We start from the raw sequence: 21,905 nt of genomic DNA on the forward strand, positions 1-21,905 counted from the left end.
TCAAGGTGGAAAGGAGGATGGTCGACATTGATTGAACGATCTATGTATAATGAAAACTATAATTTATTGAAAGGATCCTTTGCACCTAGCAAATATATTTTAGAACTTAATAGACACTAACCATTAATTAACCACGTACATGCAACCCACAAAACCAGTGAAACAGAAAAGAAAAAAAAAATTGAACACTTCAATTAATTAACACACAATTATGTAGTGTTCAGAACCCACTGATTGTCTCAAACTTAAAAGTTAAAACAACAATAAACAACACACTGAGCAATATTTCTTCAATGCCACAAATTTGACGATGCATGCATATATGCACAGATAATTTAGAAGTTAAGGGCATTGGAAGCCAGAAGGCACACTCTTGCCACAGTAGTTCACAAGCAAGCTCAGATCAATGGGGACATTGAGGTTAAGGCCCAGTATATTCGCCCTGAGTGCGGTGCAAAGACAGAGTGCTGCCTCGAGATCTGCAAGACCGCTAATTAGACTGCAGCAAGGCTTTTTAGGTGGTGTCCCGAGCTCTAAGTTGATGAGACCATTGAGCACATTAGCACAAACACCTAGTTTTAGCGCGTCTATCGGACATTTTCCTTTTGATGAAGGACTGCTTGGACTAACCGGCGTTGTTGGTGTTGGTGTTGGTGTTGGTGTTGGTGTTCTCGGTGTAGGGGTTGGTGTTGGTATTCCGGAATTAAGAGTTGGTGTTGGTGTTGGTGTTGGTGTTCTGGGTTTAGGGGTTGGGCACGACCCGCATTTACATTCACATGCGGTGGCAAGGGAGAAAAATATGAGGTTAAGGGAGAGGAAGAGAGCAACTGCGAGTGTGCCTTTGGATGTCATTATTTTTTTTTTAGAAGGTGGTTGTAGCCTTTTAAAGGTTTGAGTGGTGTCTACTGGTGTGGGCTTTGGGGAAGGGACTGTGGGGGTATTTATAGGAAAAAGAATGCTCATTAATTTGGTGGGTTTAATTTTTAAGATGATTTAGGCTGGGTTTAGTAAGTTATACATACGTTCATGAGAATTGAGAGATCTTTAATTAATTGGTTTGATCCGGAGAAAAGCAGAACTTTTGATTTCTTCGTTTATATATTTTTGTGGCTAATTAATGAATTAGGTTAAAAATATCGTTCCTGATAAAGGAAAATTTTGTACTCACAGGTGATTTTCTTTGCGTGATACTGAGTAAATATATGCCATACCTACTTGAAAAATTATCTAACGAAACATTATTTAATTAAAATATGAACATAATTATAAAGGTGCAAATTTAATTAATTTCTCGGATCGGAATATATATTGACTCTTCAATTACAGTCAGATCAACTTCTAATATAACTAACTATCTGCTTTTAAAATTCTGTTTTTTAATTTCTGTTTTTAAAATTTTGTTTTTATTTTTGTTTTTTAATTTCTGTTTTTTAATTTCTGTTTTTAAAATTCTGTTTTTATTTCTGTTTTTTAATTTCTGTTTTTTAATTTCTGTTTTTTAATTTTTGTGTTTTAATTTCTGCTTTTAATTTCTGTTTTTAAAATTCTGTTTTTATTTTCTGTTTTTTAATTTCTGTTTTTTAATTTCTGTGTTTTAATTTCTGTTTTTAATTTCTGTTTTTTAAATTCTATTTTTATTTTCTGTTTTGTAATTTCTGTTTTTCAAATTCTGTTTTAATTTCTGTTTTTTAATTTCTGTTTTTTTATTTATATTTATATTTATATTTTATTGTTTTAAAGTAAAAAAAAAACAAAAAAACAAAAAAACAAAAAAACAAAAAAACAAAAAAACAGAAAAAAAAATAACAGGAAAAAAAAAACAAAAACAAAAAAATCAGAAAAAAAAAACAGCAAAAAAAAAAAAAAACCCGTACCCGCCCTACCCGTCCAGGGTACACGGGTACGGGTATAGGACGGATAGGGTATGGTTTTTGAAAAATATACCCGACATACCCTTACCCTTATACCCGTCCTACCCATCCTACCCGTACCCGAGACGTAACCGTACCCGTCCCGGGTATACCCGGGGTACCCGTACCCGGCCGACCATTAATACACTAGCTAGGTGATAATTAAGGCGATGTGGACTGACGTGATATATAGGAAAAAAGGGTTTCAGGTGGCAAAAGGATGGGGAAGACAATTTAGGGTTTTGGAGGTTTATGCAAGGAGCTAACTGTGGCCATTGCTCTACCTCTATGTCTGTCTGTCATGGTACAGAGTACAGACTACGTACAGAGAAAATATCATCTCGATTCTCGATAGGTCTGGCTTAATTAATTTGTGGGGCTCATGACATGACATACATCACATTCACAAAATATATATTTCTGAAAAATGAATGCAAATTGGTGTATACATATATATTCCCCCATGTATAGTATCTTATTAAATGAAGACAGTAACAATTAACTCCCATCTGTGTTTGTCACAAGACCAAATAAATTATGGGGACCAAAGCACACACACACACACATATATATATATAGCACTTGACAGCGTTCTCATCAGTATCTAATTATTAGTTTCGCAAATATGTTATAGAAAATACTTCAATGCTTATAAATTAAATTAAGAGCTAGCTTCGGACCATAAGCGTATGACATCAGAGTGTCTATATATACTTTCTTTGCTTCCTTTTATTTCTTCCTTTTCTTCTTTTATATATATATATATATTAATTGAGGAGGGTTCAAATGCCTCCATATTTTTGTGCCTCCATCATGTCTCCATCTCTCTCTATCATTTTCAATGTTCAAACAGTCGATCCGAACCGCTCAACCTAACCTCCATACTAAAATATGTTTGGAGACCAAATTTTATATTTTTAGGAATTTTTTTACTATTTTTTTAGATAGGTACAAAATCAGTAAATCTGAACCATCTAAAAACAGTATTTTTGTATCTATCTAAACAAATAGTAAAAAAATTCCTAAAAATATAAAATTTGATCTCCAAACATATTTTAGTATGGAGGTTAGATTGAGCGGTTCGGATCGACTGTTTGAACTTTGAAAATGATAGAGAGAGATGGAGGCACAAAAACATGGAGGCATTTGAACCTCCTCGTACCAATTATTGGAGCATGCAGATCGATCGGTGGAGACGTGGAGTGTTTGAGAAGCTGATGTTTGTTTAGACAAAACAATTCCAACTTTAGACCCTCAATCTTGACAAGATAAAACTATGTTTGTTGGGAATAGACATCTAAGCCCATATTAAGTTTGGACTTTTACTTTTAATGATTTGGCCCAACGGGCTTTACGAATGGAAGAACAGAGTCTGATCTGTATTTTGTAACTTCCATGTATGCTAATCGGGTTATTCAGCAAATTAATACTCCCAGGTCAGTGTGATTTGGTGTGTACAGCTGTACTTGATGTGCGTGTGTATACACTAGTATCATATCCGTGCGTTGCAACGGAGATATATTATAAGAAACAAATATATCAATGAAAATAATAATTATCTAAAAATTAAAACACATGTTAATAGAAAATTTATATGATTATGTATTTTTAATTAACTTTAATCGTGATCTCTGATAACAATTTGATGATGTGATGATTCTTTATTTTTAAGTGCCAATGATATCAAATAATAGCTCGATTCGAATCTAATATCAAATATCATACAACAATTCAATATCAACATATAATATGATATCAAATAATAGCTCGATTCGAATATAATATTAAATATCATACAACAATTTAATATCAACATATAATATGATATCAAAAAACATAAATAAAAAAGTGTTATCGTTTGTATGTATAGGATGTATACACACACACACACACACACATATTATAAGAAAAATATATATTCACACACATGTTCCAATTTATATTCTTCTTTGTTTTCAATTTAGAATACACACACACATACACACATTGATATATTATATATTGGAAATATATTCTAAATTGCCCACACCAATATGTATAGAAACAAAAAAAAGAAAAATAAGGAAATTAAAAAAAAAATGATTTCCATTGTGATTCATATAGAAACGAAGAAGACAACAATAAATAAGAAAATGAAAGGTAGAGTTTTCTCAATTGAAGAGGGAAAAAATATGAAAATAAAGGAATAAGGAAACAAATAAATATATAGCTATATTTCAGAATTTGTTCATTTTAAATTGTAACGTATCGTGTGGCGGCACATGTGGTGGGTATGTTTTTAACTAAATTTAGACTTCTATACATAAAAGAGATGCATTTAATCAAAATAAGACAAATTATATAATTGGAGAGCTGAGATCAAATCCGAAGTTTCATCTCTCAATCGTAGCCGTTGGCGGATCGGACACCAAACGTGCATAATAATAGAATGGATATATATATATATATATATATATATATATATATATATATATATATATATATATATATATACCATTACCACCCTTATCCTTAATTAATCTCGAGATTAAAGGAGCCCACAGTTGAACAAGTAATAATTAATAAGAAAGTATATTAATATATATAGCCCTAAAAATCAAGAAACATTTGTCCTGAGTACCGCTGAGGGTTGGGTTTGCGTGCTTCTCTGGTGTTCACATGCACCTAATTAATTTCATCAATGGGTCCTTAATTTGAGGGCTATATAATTAATATATGAGGAGGGTTCAAATGCACCCAATTTTTTGTGCACCCAAATGCACCCTATCATTTTTCTCCGTTTTTAAAGTCTGAATAGTTAATCTGAACCGTTAGATGCGATATATATATTAAAATGTGCTTGGAGACCAAATTTTACATTTTTTGGAATTTGTTTACTATTTATTAAGCTACTTTGAAAATCGCTGATCCAATGGTCCAGAAAATGTAAAATCAGCGATTTTCAAAGTGGCTTAATAAATAGTAAAAAAATTTCAAAAAATGTAAAATTTGGTCTCCAAGCACATCTTAATATATAGATCGCATCTAACGGTTCGGATTAACTATTTGGACTTTAAAAACGGAGAAAAAAAAATTTAAAAGATAGAGTGCATTTGGATGCACAAAAATTTGGGTGCATTTGAACCCTCCTCTTAATATATATGTATGCACAAAGTACAAACTAATTTCGATTAAATATTAGAGTGTTTGATAATAATCTGGCACCAATTAATGACCATGACCGGCCTGTCTATATATGATATGTATATAATAGACCTATATATATATATATATATACTAGTATCATACCCGTGCGTTGCAACGGAGACATATTATAAGAAAAAAATATATCAATGAAAATAATAATTATTCAAAAATTAAGACACATGTTAATAGAAATTTATATGTTTCTGTATTTTTAATTAACTTTAATCGTGATCTCTGATAACAATTTGATGATGTGATGATTCTTTATTTTTAAGTACCAATGATATCAAATAATAGATCGATTCGAATCTAATATCAAATATCGTACAACAATTCAATATCGATATATAATATGATATCAAAAAATATAAATAAAAAGTGTTATCGTGTATGTATAGGATATATTCACACACACACACACATTATAAGATAAATATATATTCACACACACGTTCCAATTTATATTCTTCTTTGTTTCCAATTTAGAATACACACACACACACATTGATATATTATATATTGGAAATATATTCTTAATTGCCCAGAATAATATGTATAGAAACAAAGAAAGAGAAATAAGGAAATAAAAAAATAATTTGATTTCCATTGTGATCCGTATAGATACAAAAAAGTAAGGAAACAAATAAATAAAAAAAATGGAAGGTGGAGTCTTCTTAATAGAAGAGGAGAAATATGGAAACAAAGAAATAAGGAAACAGATAAATATGTCGCTAAATTTCAGAGTTTGTTCAATTTTAATTGTAACGTATCGTGTGGCAGCACATGTGATGAGCATGTTTTTAATTAAATTTAGACTTCTATACATAAAACAGATGCATTTAATCAAAAGAAGACAAATTATGTAATTTGAGAGTTGAAATCAAATTCGAATTTTCATTTTTCAATCGTAGCTGTTGACGGATCGGACACCCAACGTGCTTAATAATAGAATGGAGATATATGACTATGAGGCTAGCTAGCTAGCTGTTGCGCGTATTAATTACCTTTGTTGATAACATAATTAATTATGTTAGCACAAGGAATTAACGTAGAATTGGGCGTGGCGTAAGAATTAATTAATATTCCCACGAACCAAAATTAAGATTACTCAAATTAATGATTGTTAGTTACAGCTTTGAGCCCATATATTTGGAATTCAGGATCTTCGTTTTTGTCTTTTGCATCGGAATATATATATTTGTACCAATCGGTCAAGGAATGATATATGGTCAATGAAGGAATGATGGATTAATATATTAGTTCACGAGAGCACAGAAAATGGGTACCGATTTTAACAGCTAGCTTTTTAGTTTTCAGATCTGAAGTGTGAGAAGATATTTTTTTTTTTATCAAATTGTCCATTTTCAATAAGGAAATAATAGGGCATAATTTTTAAATCTTTCAAATTAGAAAGTTATCTCAAATATGTCAGCATTAATTATAATAATAATTGGTTATGTAATATATTTTAAACAAGGAGTGATATTTCTATAAAAGTCATTATTTTATTTAATAGCTATAGCTTGTACAGATGTTATTTTCTAAACAGTATCTACGGATAAAAAATAAATGTTTAAACAAGTAAAATAATAATAATTTCTGGATGTAATTCAAATAAAAAAAAAATGAGAATCAAACCATTATATATAAATGCATACTATACTTTCATAACATAGAAGATTTCTTCAATTATAATAGGATTAATTAATATTTATTAAGATCCATACAAATTTAAACTATAAAATTAACAAATCAAGGAATCAAACATAACAAAAATTTAAAAAGTACAATCTAAAATAAAAATTATTACTCCTACAATATAAATTATAATAGGTGTTTGATGAACAATTTAATATTATTCTAACAATATAACTAAAATTTCAAAAAGTAGGAAAATCATTTAAATTAAGCATAGTAGCAACGTTATTTTCAAAGGTCAGATTACGATCTTCATTTTCATTCTCCGGTTTATGGACTTGAGGGGCTTGATTGTTGGCACATGACTTGTGTTTTTTCGATGCTTTCACAAGTTCAAATTTAGAAGAATCTTGCTTGGTAGAACTTAATGTTTTTTATTTTCTTTGTTGTCGTAGCATACACTTGCTGGGTGGGACTTTTGGTTCGAGTACCAACTCGGAATTGGAGATGAAGAAGCGGAGGCTGACTGACGAGCAAGTGAAATTTCTTGAGATGAGTTTTAAGAAGGAACGTAAGGTGGAGACGGGCCGCAAGGTGAGCCTTGCAATCGAACTCGGGCTCAACCCAAAGCAGGTTGACGTCTGGTTTTAGAACCGCCGTGCAAGGCACAAGAGCAAGCAGCTCAAGGAAGAGTACATGAAGCTCAAATCGGCTCCTGACTCGGTCGTTGTCGAAAAATGCCACCTCGAAAATAAGGTACTTCTTTTTTCCTTTCTCTTTTATATATCTCTCTCTATATATAATTGTTATACATACACAACAAACAACTAAAATCTTTTCTTTTAGATTCTAGATATATATGACATATATAGAGGTTGGCTAAGATCAAAGTGATAGTTCCTGAGCTTTGGTGCTACCAATTCGTTTTTCAATTTTCAAAATTCAAAACGTCAATCCGAACCGTTCAAGTTGTTCTCCATATTAAATTGTGCTTGGAGACCAAATTTTACATTTTTCTGAATTTTTTTACTATTTATTAAGCCACTTTGAAAACAGCTGATCCAATACTTAATAAATAGTAAAAAAATTCAGAATGGTCTCCAAGAACATATTAATATGGAGAACAAGATGAACGGTTTCGATCGGCCATTTGAATTTTGAAATTTAGATTTATGGTCCAATGTACAAACTCTTTCATGCATTGCAATGCACCATAGCCCATCTCTCTCTCTCTCTATATATATGGAATGAGGAGGGTTCAAATGCCTCCATGTTTTTGTGTCTCCATCTCTCTCTATCATTTTCAAAGTTTAAACAGTCGATCCGAACCGCTCAACCTAACCTCCATACTAAAAACAGTAAATCTGAACCATCTAAAAACAGTATTTTTGTACCTATCTAAAAAAATAGTAAAAAAAATTCCTAAAAATATAAAATTTGGTCTCCAAACATATTTTAGTATGGAGGTTAGATTGAGCGGTTTGGATCGACTGTTTGAACTTTGAAAATGATGGAGAAAGATGGAGGCACAAAAACATGGAGGCATTTGAACCCTCCTCATATGGAATTGGCTAGCATGCTACGGGTAGCTAAGTTTCATATATGCTACTGTATTTTCTACCATTGGATGGGCTTTAACTTTCGCACACATGATGAAGCGCTGGATCAGATGAATTTAACGGAGACGAAAAGAAACGCTTCTAAAAACCCTCCGTTAATCTAATTTCTCCTCCCCGTGTACCCCCATTCTCAGTACCCACTAGGGTTTTGCTCTGTGCCTCTCGTTTCTCCCACTCACCTCAGCTGCGCGCCTCTTTCCCTCTCTATCGACTCCCGCTCTTAAAACCCCGTCACGCTCCCTCTCTCAGATCCCCGTCGATCTTCTTTCCGACGCATTGCCACCACTTCGCTCTCTCAGTTTCTCCATGTCGCGCCTTCTCTCTCTCTCTGATCAGGAGTTGTTCGGTGCATCACTACCCCTCCTTCGATCCAAGCCGGCGTGTGAGAACTTGTCAATACAGGTAAGGTGCACTCCTTTATCTCTCATTTGTGGATCTCTTCCTTTATTGTTCAGAATTTTTGAACTTGTCCGTAGCTGTCCTAATTTCATTGTACAGTTGGCCTAATTGAAGTGCACTTAGATTAATTGATGAATTTATAAATTGTGAAGTTCTTTTATCTTCAATCTGGCATTATCGAGGTAATCTCAACCTCTGTTTAGATATTTTGATATAGTTTATTGTATTATTTTATTTTTGCAATTTATATATTGTTAATTCTTGATGCTTTGTCTAGCAAAGCTGTGTTGTTTATGATCTCAATTAAAAATACTGCAGGGAAACAAGGCTATTGTAGTGGACAAGATGAAGATGATAATACTTGAAGCATTTTTCTCTGATTTTTTTTTTTTTTGTTTATAAAATTTCACTTATGGTATCATTCTCTTGTACAAATTCAATTCTGGTAAGAAGGTCATGTATGTTTAAATTCTGCTATGATTCATCTTGTAAGACTATCAGGTCTTTTTGCATACTTGTATATATTGCATAGCAGTGTTGCTTTTTTTTTTGGGTAACCTTTTTGTTTAATTTTGTGTGCAACATTATACTCCAATGTAGTAACTGAATGCTAAATGTGTGTTGTTATATGAATTTTCTCAATGCTGCTATTAATTTTTTTTTTTTTATGTTGGAGTTTCTTGTTAATGATGAATAATAATAGGAGCTGAACATGGTATTTTAAAGAATGTTGTTTCTATGTGCGCATGGTTTCATCTTGCTTGTAATTATAGACATCCTGGTCTGAAACAAATTCTCTTTCATATTCATCAAACAAATTACATACAAAAAGGCATGCCATGATGCCACTATTCATTTAGGAAATAATAATAAAAACAAGAAATGATATAATGGGAGAACTAATGGCCTTAAAAGGGATTGTAGCAATTTTCACATCATATACGATGGTTCAAATAACAAAATAATATTACAAAATAAATGAAGCTCTAGAAAAAGAATATCTATAACAACATAAAATTATAAACTGCGCCACTATTAATTCAACATATATTGAACACCACAATTACAAGCATGTAGAATTCATCATTTATGAACATAAAATAAAAAAATTCTTACATTGCTAGTTGCACCAGCAAAAAAATTAGAAAAATCCAATCACACCAATTTAGTACATTTTCTTTTGTAACTCATTTTCTTACAAGCATACAACAACATTCTTCAAGTGCCATCTCCAACAATACAGCTTCATATTTCAAATAATAGAACTTTGATCCACCGACCTGGTAAAAGGCATTTGTTGTCTTAGTACAGCAGCCAATTAAAAATGAAGTTATAAACCATGAAAATATCAGCACAGACAATTAGAAATGAGGTTAATTTCAGTAACTTATGAAGACTAGGAAAAGAAGAGAAAGTTACCTTAGTTACATATCAGTTAGGTCACATGGGTACTACTTGTATACTGATGAGCATGATACCTACAAGATAATTCAATACATAAATCAAAGGTAACATTAATCAGTAATTCAAATACAAATTATTGTATTTTACAAATATACCCTTGTGAACTACTCATGTTACCTAGTTTAATACAAAACATAAGAATGAGAAAACTTAGCAATATCATCTATTCGGGCTTATGCATCATTTTGCAAAGTTTAATACAAGAAAATTAATCTGAATTGAGTAAAATATAAAACTAAGCTTACTCTAAATTCTTAAAATGTATCCAAGTTAACAGCATCATTGCCATAATGATTATAAATTTCAACCTATTTGAGGAAGATTATGAACATCAAAGATTACAAATTCCACATCAGTACAATTAATATCGTAGATTCCATTGCAACAAGCTGATTATTATATCTCCAAGCATAAGCACAAAAATATGACATTGGTACTTAACTACAAGATAGGTAAAGTTTGATTCTTGTATGAAGCCGTACTGAGAGTGTCCTAAAATTTTCAAGTGTAGCTTTGATAAAGCCTACTTGAGATATTGCTGAATGGAGTTGCACAAAGATGTGTACCAGTTTCGCTCACAATCGTATACCAGTAGCCGATCGGCATGAGAGAAACATGTCATACACCTGAGAGAAGAGAAAATACCAGATACCAATAGCCGGAGACTCCTTTGTACCAGTAAGTTTAATTGCCTGGAATCTGTACCGGCCCCCACAAAAAACCGGGCTGTTCACAGCTTCTCAGTTATTCCAACCCACCATCCAGGGTATCTTGGAGAGGGAGATACGAGAATTAATCCTAGAAACGAGAATTAAAAGTTATTTAGGTCAGAAATTACACATAAAAACAAAAAAGTTACAAAAATGAAACTAAAAAATTAATGGCCACTTGGAGAAGGAGATACGAGAGAAAGATGTTCTCGACAGGGATCATGGGAGAAATGAAGCGCACAAGGTCTATAGAAGAACTTAGCGCACATGGTTGATAGGAGAAAATTAGCGCGGGGCGACAGGGAGGAGGGTAGAAAAACCCTAGCGAGGCCGACGGGCCGATGGTTCGGGGGAGAGGAATCGTACGGTTTGGACGATTGGTCTTAACGGAGAGCATTTTACAATTTTTCGTCTCTGTTTAGTTTGAATCGGCGCTCAATCGGTCAATCCTGTGCACGAAACTTAAAGCCATCATGTGATAGAAAATACCGTAGCAAAAAATTGAGCCGATTAGGATTTTGAAAAGTTGAATATTGAGCCGTTGCACGGAGGCCCTCTATGCTACGCGTAACATACTAGCATATTCCTATATATATATATAGAGAGAGAGAGCATGGCTAATTTGCTGCCGGCAGCACTTCAACCGAAGTGCTTATATGGCCATATCTTAGTATTTGATGTTCAATCTATATTAAAATTTGCTTGGAGACCAAATTTTACATTTTTTTGAAATTTTTTTACTATTTATTAAGTTGGTTTGAAAACCACTGTTTTTATTAAACGGTTCCAGCATTGAAAATAGCGGTTTTCAAACCAGCTTAATAAATAGTAAAAAAATTCCAAAAAATATAAAATTTGGTCTCCAAGCATATTTTAACATAGATTGAACATCTAACGTTTTGGATTTATCGTTTGAACATCAGAAATTACGATATTCCCCGGCAACACCTCCGCTGAAATGTTGCCAGCAGCAATTTAGCTGTGACCTATATATATATATATATATATATAGAGAGAGAGAGAGAGAGAGAGAGAGAGAGAGAGATGGGCTATGGTGCATTGCAATGCATGAACCCTTTTATGCATTGCACTCTAAATCATGGATTTAAAGTCCAAACGACCAATCCGAACCGTTCATCTTGTTCTTCATATTAATATGTGCTTGGGAACCAAATTTTATATTTTTTGGAATTTTTTTACTATTTATTAAGCAATTTTCAAAGTCGCTGATCTGATGGTCCAGAAAATTTTAGTGTTTTTTACTGTTCACAGCAAAACAGCAATTTTAAAAAATACTTAATAAATAGTAAAAAAATTCCAAAAAATGTAAAATTTGGTCTCCAAGCACATTTCAATATGGATTAAATATCTAACGGTTCGGATCGGTCGTTTGGACTTTAAATCCTTGATTATAGTGCAATGCATTGCAATGCACCATAGCCCATCTCTCTCTCTCTCTATATATATATATATATAAACATGAAGTAATTATCATAATATATATATAGTAAACAGACAAATAGTGATAATTACTTAGTCCAACAACAAACACAGCTAGCACTCGATCTTCCATCAAATTAACATACATGAAGCATAAGTGAACTACGTACGTACGTACGCATGCAAGAACACCCAATCAAACCTCATACAATATATAACAAACCAAACATAATTCAAGCAAATAACAAACATAAATATTCAAGCAAAGCAACCCAAATGAACTCCGGCCGATTGATATGAGTGGAAGCTAGCCTCTCGATGAATATTCTAATAAGAACACTTGAAACCAGAAGGAGTGCTCTTGCCACAGTAGTTGAGAATGAGGCTAAGATCAACAGGCAAGTTAAGGTTGATGCCCAATATTTTGCCCTTGATGGCAGTGCACAGGCACACTGCGGCCTCCAGATTAACAAGTCCCTTCAGGAGGGAGCAGCATTTAGTTGTCGGTGGGGTGCCGATCTTCACTCCCTTGATGATGTTCAGAACATCTGCACACACACCGAATTTCAGTGCATCTTTGGGGCAGCTGCCACTGCTACTGCCGCTGCTGCTGCCACCACTGCTGCCGCCACTACTGCCACCACCAGATGGGCTGGGGCAACCGCTGTCACAGGCATTAGTGAAGGTGAACAAAAGGAGATTCAAGGTCAGGAGGAGGGCAAGTGAAGCAGCGGATTTGGTTGCAGCCATTTGGTATATATTAAGTGTTTGATTGATCGATGTTTAGGTATATATAGAAAAGGTTTGTGTTGTGATGCTTTCAGGTTTTGCAGAATGGAGTATTTATAGGAGCTTTAACGGATACAATTAATGTACCTTAATTATTTGGTTCCACGGGTCGGGTTGAATAAAGAATTAAGCCTAGTCCAATTAATGTATGCTTGGAGTCCAATTAATTAAGCCTAGTCAATATCAGCAAGTAAAATTAAATATTGAATTCAAAATTCTTCTCCTGGTAGTCACTACCTGGTTATCAAAAAAAAGAATTCAAAATTCTTTTCAATTCTTTTACTTGTTGTGTGAAGAAATAGAGGTCAATTAATTGTACCTTAGGTTCGAATTGTGAGCTAAGCCCAGTCAATATAAATAAGTTAATTCTTCTTCTTTTTTCAAATTATTAAAGGGCTCGCTAAACTCTAGCATATTTTAGATGTGTGTTATTCTCGAGAATTGAACACGCGTTCTCTTAAAAGAGAAACAAAGTCTCATGTCAATACACTTAATCCGCAATTCAATTATTTTTTTTAATGCGAGTTTAAGCCCATAGTAATTGTTAGTATTTCATTATTAAGTTCTACTTTAATTAAGTTATATCGGATGGAATTCCGTTCATCAATCTATCAGATAAATAATATAATTAGTATAAAATTAATGAAAATAAACTCATTGAAATTAATAAGCTTCTACACAACCATATCTGAACGGAATCAATGAATTTTAATTTGATTGGTTAATTAGTGCCATAATAGATTTGCAAATCATTTAGGAATAATTTGTTTCCAATAATTCCTTTTGACAAAACGACTTTATATATACTTTTCATTTTGATAATTCACAATAATTCCTCTAATATTATTGTTCACGATTTTGAATAACTTCATGTTTAAAGCACGTTAAATTCCGAATATATGATCTTCGTTTCAAGATTTAGATGGTTTTATAATTACACGAACCGGGGTAATAAATATTTACATGATTACATCAATATATATATATATATATATATATATATATGAATAGATCCAAGAGTAGGTGAGAGACATTACCTACAGTAACCACATGATGAGAGTAATTAATTAAGTAGATCACAGGGTGTTATACTTTGCTGATTTCTAAGATGGAATTAATTAATTAATGTGCTAAGAGAATATATATTATTGGAAATTCGGATTGTCACTAGCTATATTAATTGATCCCCTTCAACTTGTCAATAAATTTATGAATTAATTGCGTGTGGGAATGAGAAATTAATAGAAGCTTTTTAGGTGGCTAATGTGGGTCTTGTCTCATCATATATTAACTCTCGTGAACACTACCTGTCTCTAATTTGGATGTAATCACAACTTTTATTACATCTCCGTCCCAATAAAAACATCAATTTTCATGTCTATTACCAGGGGCAGAAGATAGCTAGAAATAAAATACAACATTAATTAATTTCTCTTTAGTTTTTACTATTCATGGATGTAAAAGAATGTTTCATTAACATGAATTTATATCCCTAATAAATTTTGCAAATTTATCTAGTAATATGTAGAAAAAAATGTTTCGTATTTTTTTTACTCCTGCAGGTGGCTATTTGACATTCCTTATTTTCATCAGGTACGAATGAAATTGCTCACCAATTTAAAATGGTTTCCATATGTCTATATGATTGTATCGAATCGCTAAGCACCAGATTTGAAAGCAACATATTCATGTATAATATTTTCTTTCTGGAGAAAAGAATATACAGATCTTGTAGTTTTGTGCTGCTATTGCACAAGCATGCATAGTCTGGCAAATTTGAGGAATCAAAGAACATATAATTTTCCGCTGCAACTATATATTTATTAAATGAAAACAAAAACAGCTCTTCTTATAAAAAAACAAAACAAATTAAAACTTGAACCTCAGATCCAGATTTACTATATAGTTTTTTTTTATTTATTATTGGCATCAGGTACTAGATCTGGCTCCATAGTGTGTTTGCCAAAATTTCCGAATTTTTTATAAATATCCAAAAAAATAATTAAATTTAGAAAACTAACCAAAGTTGCACGGGATTTTGAAATCTACCCAAACCGCAAATTTTTTTTGCAGTAATTCAATTTAAAACCGCAAAAAATTGGCGTTTTTAAAAAAAAAAAGCCGCTAAAAAATTTTGTTGTTTAAATTTTTTTTATTTAAATAAAAATATTTATAATTTATTTATCTTTTGTTTTGAAATATTAGAAATATTTAATATATTTCTTTGAAAATCAGTGTTCTAAATAGCGCACTATAGCGTCGCTATAACGTTTTTGGACCCTAAACGCTAAGCTATGGCATCAAAACGCGCTATTTGAGCTACGGACGCTATAGCGGTAATAGCGGTCCACTATAGCGCATAGCGTGTAGCGCAAATAGCACTCGCTATGCAAAATGTGCTGTTTTTTCTTTTAGAATTCAATTTATAGGGCTTTAAATAAAGGCGCAGATTGGATTTTAACCGTGATTTTTTATTTGCAATTGATGTACTAAGCTTTATATTAAACTATTAATTATTAAATGAGAGATCCATCAAACAAAATCAAATAAGGAAGCTACAGCGGGCTATGCAGCATGAGTTTTTTTTCAATTTATATGGGCTTTAAATAAAGGCTCAGATTGAATATATTAAGATATTTCTTGAAATAACAAAATGATACTTACTATATGGTAGATTGAATATTTTGAATAGATTAAGATAGTTAATTATGCCTTGATATCTAGGTTATTTTGAAATTTAAATAGAAAAAAATATAGATTATGTCATGATGCTGAATATATTTTGAATAGAAAAAGATCGATAGTTTATGATGTATTACTATAGATATTTTGAGTCACAATTTGGACTTTTATTGGTTCAATATAAATATTATAATTTTTTAATTAATTTGATGTTATTTATTTTCTATGACACTTAGATAATGTTGATATTTAGTACAAATATATGATATAAGTTTTATAAAAATAAAAAACGCTATGTGGTATAGCTTTCGCTATAGCTTTTTTTCTGGGCTTCCCGCTATGACGCGATAAACGCTATTTAGAACCTTGTTGAAAATAGATGGAATACTATATAATTTGATTTATTAGAAAGACTGCTACAAATAACCCGGATCAACATTTTTCATGCCGGATTTTTTGCGGCTGTAAGAAAAATTAATATATTTATTCATGTGTTATTGGAAAAAAAATAAAAATGTTTGGATTCTTAGTTATTGATTTCGTTTCAAAAGTCACTTCTAAGTTAATACAAAAAAATTGGTCATCCTTCTAATACATTTAATTTCTAAAAAGTTGTATCTATTTTTGAAAAAAACAAAAAATTTAAGTTATTTAATTATTGTTATTAAAAAGAATTCTCAAGATAGATACAACTTTTTATAAATTAAATGTACTAGAAGGATGACCAAAATTTTTGTATTAACTTAGAAGTGACTTTTGAACCAGGATCAATAACTCAGAATCCAAATATTTTTATTTTTTTCCAATAACACATGAATAAATATATTAATTTTTCGGGTCTGTCTAAATTGCTGCTGGCACCATTTCAGCAGAGGTGCTGCCGGGGCTATATTTAGCGGTGTGATGTCCAAACAATAAATCCAAACCCTTAGATGTTTAATCTATATTCAAATATACTTGGAGAACAAATTTTACATTTTTTGGAATTTTTTTACTATATATTAAGCTGGTTTGAAAACCTCTGATTTCAGTAAATTTCTGCAGCATTGAAATCAGCGGTTTTCAAACCAGCTTAATATATAGTAAAAAAATTTCAAAAAATGTAAAATTTGGTCTCCAAGTAGATTATAATATAGATTAAACATCTAACGGTTTGGATTTATTGTTTGGACATCACAAAATAAAAAAAACAGCGGCAGCACTGCCGGCAGAAATGATGCCGGCAGCAAATTAGCCACAGCCTAATTTTTCTTACAGCCGCAAAAAATCCAACATGAAAAATGTTGATCAGAGTTATTTGTAGCAGTCTTTCTAATAAATCAAATTATATAATATTTCATCTATTTTCAAAGAAATATATTAAATATTTCTAATATTTCAATACAAAAAATAAATAAATTATAAATATTTCTATTTAAATAAAAAAAATCTGAAAAATGAAAAAATAAATTGAAACCGCAAAAAAAATTTGTGATTTTTTTTAAAAAAAACCACTGGTTTGGAATTCTAAAACCGCAAAAAAAATGCAGTTTTAGACTGAATTACCGTTTTTTTGCAGTTTTGGGTAGATTTCAAAATTCTAGTAATTTTGGTTAGTTTTTGAAATTTAATTATTTTTTTGGATATTTATAAAAAATTCGGCCAAAATTTGCTATGAAATTTTGGCATGCGTTTATGATATTACTTAGGGTTGAAGTCTCTCTCGATCCGTAGTGGAATTAATGAGAATATTATTGTGTTCTGCTAGGTTAATTAAGTAGTTTATCAGCTTCTTTGAACAATAACAATATATTTTAGCAAATCACATTATTCGGATTGAATAGATGTGATTTTATTCAACTAAATGTTCATAAAAGGAATTATCATAATTACAATATTATTTGTATGTTATACCAAAATCTGCAGAAATTTCAAATGACCCCTTTTTTTCTGTCAAAATTAATGTGACAAATAAATAATAAGTTATCCTCGCAAGTATTAATATTTATCTAAAAGGTTGTTTCTTAGAAAATTCTATGTTGGATGTAACACGGGGTTAATGAGAATATATAGTCACTAATTGGAGCTGACCTAATTCTAATCGCTAAAGAATTTAAACAATTGTAATATAAATCAGACACTAATAAATAGATGGTATAATAATATATCAAATATCCAAAAACGAAGATGCAAGCTAAGCTTTCCTACTAAATCAGAAACTAACAAATAGATATTACACCAATAACATATATCATTTTTTGGGAGGTTTGTGGTCGCATGTCGTGACTGTAAATATTTAGAGAGGACTATGCTGTAAATAAAATGAAAAAAACATATATCAATTATCTAAAAAGAAATAAAAAATGGAAAGTGTAGTTTTTGTGTTGTAACGTATACTCAGTTTGAGTTAATGATTTTATAAATAGATAATGATTCAAATGTCTTTATTTTTTGTACCTCTATTATATATATTTTTTATTTTTAATAATTCAAAATTTAAAATTTAAAAGTTAAGATAAAATTATTGGATATGATCTACATCATTTTATCTATGCACGTGTAAAAAATTATGACATTTCAGGTTTGATTGTTATCAAGAGCTTGTAAAAACGTATTAATATGGATAATTTATATATGTTGATTTTCAACTTATTGATTCACATCAATGGTTTAAATAGCGATTATAACGGTATAGCGGGACGGTTAAAAAAATAAGCTATTGCACTAAGTAGTTAGCTATATGTCTATGCGTATGTGTATGTGTAATAATTGTTTTTGTTTGTTGAATGTTGAATGAATATGATTGATTTCTGTATGTTGTGATGTTGAATATATATTGAATTATGGATGTGTAATATTAATTTGTATGTTTAATGGCTAGCAAATATGGGTGCTAGCCTATTATAAATTATTTAAAAAAATAAACATATATACACAGTTATAAATAACAAATAATGTATGGTTATGAAAATAATACACATATGGCTTGTAGAAACCGTGTATATAAACCTAGTTATTGTACAAAGTTAAATTAACCATGTAGAAACCTCCATTTTCAATGATTTTCTTTTAAATCTGACAAGGTTAGTTTTATTAACTGTGTATATTAGATCTATATAGATACGGTTCGGAAATCATGTAAAATTACTCGGCCCCCTATTTATACACGACATTTGTTGACACAATCATGTAACTATGTGACATTAGCTTTTCAAACTGTGTATGATCGTGTTTTCTATACTAGTTCCATTAGGACAAGTTTGCAACCCTAGCACTAATACTAAATTATTAGGAATTTTGAAGATGCATTAATTTGAGAGAAAACGGATTGACAAATTTATGAGGAAAGGACTTGTGATCAATTTGACTTCCAAATTATGTACAGTACAGATATCTAATTTATAACTCAACAAAAAAATATATTCTCTAAAAATAAATCCTAGAATACTCGACCTACTAAACATAGTAATCACTTCTTTATCAATTGAGGGGATTGGATTTTGTCCAAAGGGTTTTGGACAAAGTCTCATCCAAAGCTAAGCTTAAACGTTTAATTTGCATTGAGATTGGTGCAAACATATTTAGAACTTAATAATTAAATGGCTCATTAAATCTAAATATTTGTACGAATTTTGATGCAAATCGGAAGGTATAAATCCAACTTTGGATGAGACTTTGTCCAAAACCCCACCCCTCAATTGAGAATTTGGGATGTCAAATTTTAACACGGTCTTTTAATTTAGTCTTCAATATTTTGTTAACTAAAAACAGCCTGCCTAATGAAGTGTGTTGTTACTTGTTAGTAGATCGATGATGCGGTTTTTGGGTTGGGCCTAATTCTAAGTTTGGATTCCCCGAAGCGCACATGACCCAAACCACGTTGCGTTTGAGAAAATACATGTCAAATTGTCAACCAATAAACGGTGGAGGTGAAAATGTCAAAATAAGGAAAGAAATTGAAGAAAAAAAAATCAGGAAAGGAATTAGATCGATGTAGTTGGTATATTAAGAATTACTGATGCTTGCCATAATGGTATGGGGAAATATATATATATATATAATACCGTATCTTCTGTGGCAATAATTAATGTACCATTTTTGTAGCGAGTCATATATATATATTTGGAAACAATATATAATCTTAAATTGTATTGATTTATGGTTTATTCGGTTTTTCCTATTTTTATATTCTTATTATATTATTGTACAAAATTGTATTTATCATGCACGCCAGCCACACAACTTTTAGTACAGTAATTACTGCACACGATTTTCTGGTTTATTCGGTTATTCCTATTTTTAAAGTCCGAAGGGATTAGCAAATCTCTAATTAATGCACACGATTTGGGAACCGCCTCTAGTGGCGACCTTTGGCAACTTACGAATTCCCATTAAATATTTACAACCCAGACATCAAATCAAAAAACCAAAATCACTTGTTCCTAAACGCGGGAATTAAGAAACAATTATCTATGGAGCGGCCACACCGAGTACTAGACAAGAAATTACACCAGTTGGAGAAGCAATTCAATGATCTTTTCTTTCCTCCTGCCAATTCCATGAAGGCTGCTAGTCAAGAAAGGCTCTCGAAGGAGATTGAAGCGAAAGTCGATTTTCTAAAGAATCTTTTATCAATTGAAAAAGAGTGCCATCTGCATGGGAATGCACCGTCACATCTTGTCAAATTAGAGGAGCGATTGGAAGGCCTCGATACGGCGCTTCATGATTGGATGGATGGTGGTGATTTCTTGAAGAAACATGTGCCGGGCGAGTTCTCGGTGTGTTCTTGCACCAGGTCTTGCTTTAGTGGCGAAGATGAAGACCAAAACGGAGAAAAAGAAGAAGAAAAGGAAAAAGATGTCGAAGAGGAAGGCAGTGGTGTGGCAGAGTCGGAGTGTTTTGAATTAGAAACTGAGGATACAAGGGTTTCTGAAGTGAAAAGATTTGATGAAGGAAAAATTGGAGGAGGAGATGAAATGGAACCGCATGGATATTATCGTCCATATTTGCGTCGTTTAAGCAGAATTGTAACATTGGTAGGGGCTGCTGTTGCGGTGGCGGTAGCGGTTGCCATTGTGATCTCAGAAATTTATGGAGGATTTCAAGATGATGTTTTCCTTGTACCAACCTAGCATTATTTTTGTTTACCGTGTAATTAATTTCTCTGTGAAAGAAAAAATTAGTTCTGTAGAAGGAAGGGCAGAATAGAGAAAATATTACTATTTTTTCCTTCTTTAATTATGATGTTATTTTATGTTGTTGATTGCTGCTTTCCAATTTGTGGAATCATATATTTTTGTTATTATTTTCCTTTTGGAAGTATATCAAATGTTGGTTTGTTATTAAAATGTATGGTAATTAATAAGTAATAACACATTATAATAACTACAAATTAAATTACAATGATGTACATCTAATACACACGAATGGAGGTCAATCTTACAATACCCCTAACATTTTATTTTAAAATATATAAAAAATCATATAGAAATACAAAATTTTTGAAAATTAATGGAGTTCAATTGACCCCCATTCATCACACATGGCTCCGCCCCTGTATACACACACAAATTAAAGTTTAACAAGTTTGCATTATTTATCAATTTTCCCCAATAGAAACTTGACCCACTGGAGACGTATTTGGTGAAGGTCTGTCATAGGTAACCACAACAAAAATGAGACACTTTTCGCGAGGATAAAAAAGTGACTTTTTGTGATAGATTACTCCCATTGTTCAGCTTTTTTTTTTTTTGCAACGGTACTTTTTGCGACGGACGACCGTCATAAAAGCGTTTTTTTCCCTCACAAAAAGTGTCTACCTCGACAAGGAACACTGCATGAATTAAAAATTTGTGAGTTTACTTGGAACTTATCTATTTTTTAACTTAATATACATGTTTATGAAATACATACATTTGGTCATAAAGAATGCCATGTAATCATTAGGTCATGCATAACATAAGCTTCATGACATAATATCCACACTCCCAGTTCTTCGGCTACTGTTTGAAAAGGCCCATAACTTCTTATACTAGATAAGAACAAAATTTAAAATGGATGCTTATGTTTGAAAAGGCCGTACGTGTGAT

At 31.6% G+C, this 21,905-nt stretch overlaps 1 protein-coding gene, 2 long non-coding RNA genes and 2 pseudogenes across 5 annotated transcripts; 2 read left to right on the forward strand and 3 right to left on the reverse strand.

Moving 5' to 3' along the window:
- Positions 1-185: 185 nt before the first annotated feature.
- LOC144571008 (putative lipid-binding protein AIR1 pseudogene) lies at positions 186-911 on the reverse strand (annotated as a pseudogene). The gene has a single exon (XR_013517229.1). The product of XR_013517229.1 is annotated as a putative lipid-binding protein AIR1 pseudogene (transcript).
- Positions 912-8,520: 7,609 nt separating this feature from the next.
- Positions 8,521-9,299, forward strand: LOC144571051 (uncharacterized). The gene is made up of 2 exons (XR_013517272.1): positions 8,521-8,760; positions 9,071-9,299. It is a non-coding gene; the product is annotated as an uncharacterized LOC144571051 (long non-coding RNA).
- A 377-nt stretch (positions 9,300-9,676) lies between these two features.
- On the reverse strand, positions 9,677-11,281 carry LOC144571040 (uncharacterized). The gene is made up of 3 exons (XR_013517261.1): positions 11,121-11,281; positions 10,172-11,014; positions 9,677-10,032 (listed from the first exon to the last, which is right to left on the reverse strand). It is a non-coding gene; the product is annotated as an uncharacterized LOC144571040 (long non-coding RNA).
- Positions 11,282-12,681: 1,400 nt separating this feature from the next.
- LOC144571024 (14 kDa proline-rich protein DC2.15 pseudogene) lies at positions 12,682-13,116 on the reverse strand (annotated as a pseudogene). Its single transcript, XR_013517245.1, has one exon. The product of XR_013517245.1 is annotated as a 14 kDa proline-rich protein DC2.15 pseudogene (transcript).
- A 7,169-nt stretch (positions 13,117-20,285) lies between these two features.
- Positions 20,286-21,004, forward strand: LOC144567040 (uncharacterized). The gene has a single exon (XM_078317077.1). The coding sequence runs from the start codon at positions 20,289-20,291 to the stop codon at positions 20,946-20,948; it is 660 nt and encodes a 219-aa protein (XP_078173203.1). The 5' UTR covers positions 20,286-20,288; the 3' UTR covers positions 20,949-21,004.
- Positions 21,005-21,905: the final 901 nt, after the last annotated feature.

Source organism: Carex rostrata, chromosome 2 (assembly GCF_964058835.1).
Source record: "Carex rostrata chromosome 2, lpCarRost1.2, whole genome shotgun sequence".
Taxonomy (NCBI): Eukaryota; Viridiplantae; Streptophyta; class Magnoliopsida; order Poales; family Cyperaceae; genus Carex; species Carex rostrata.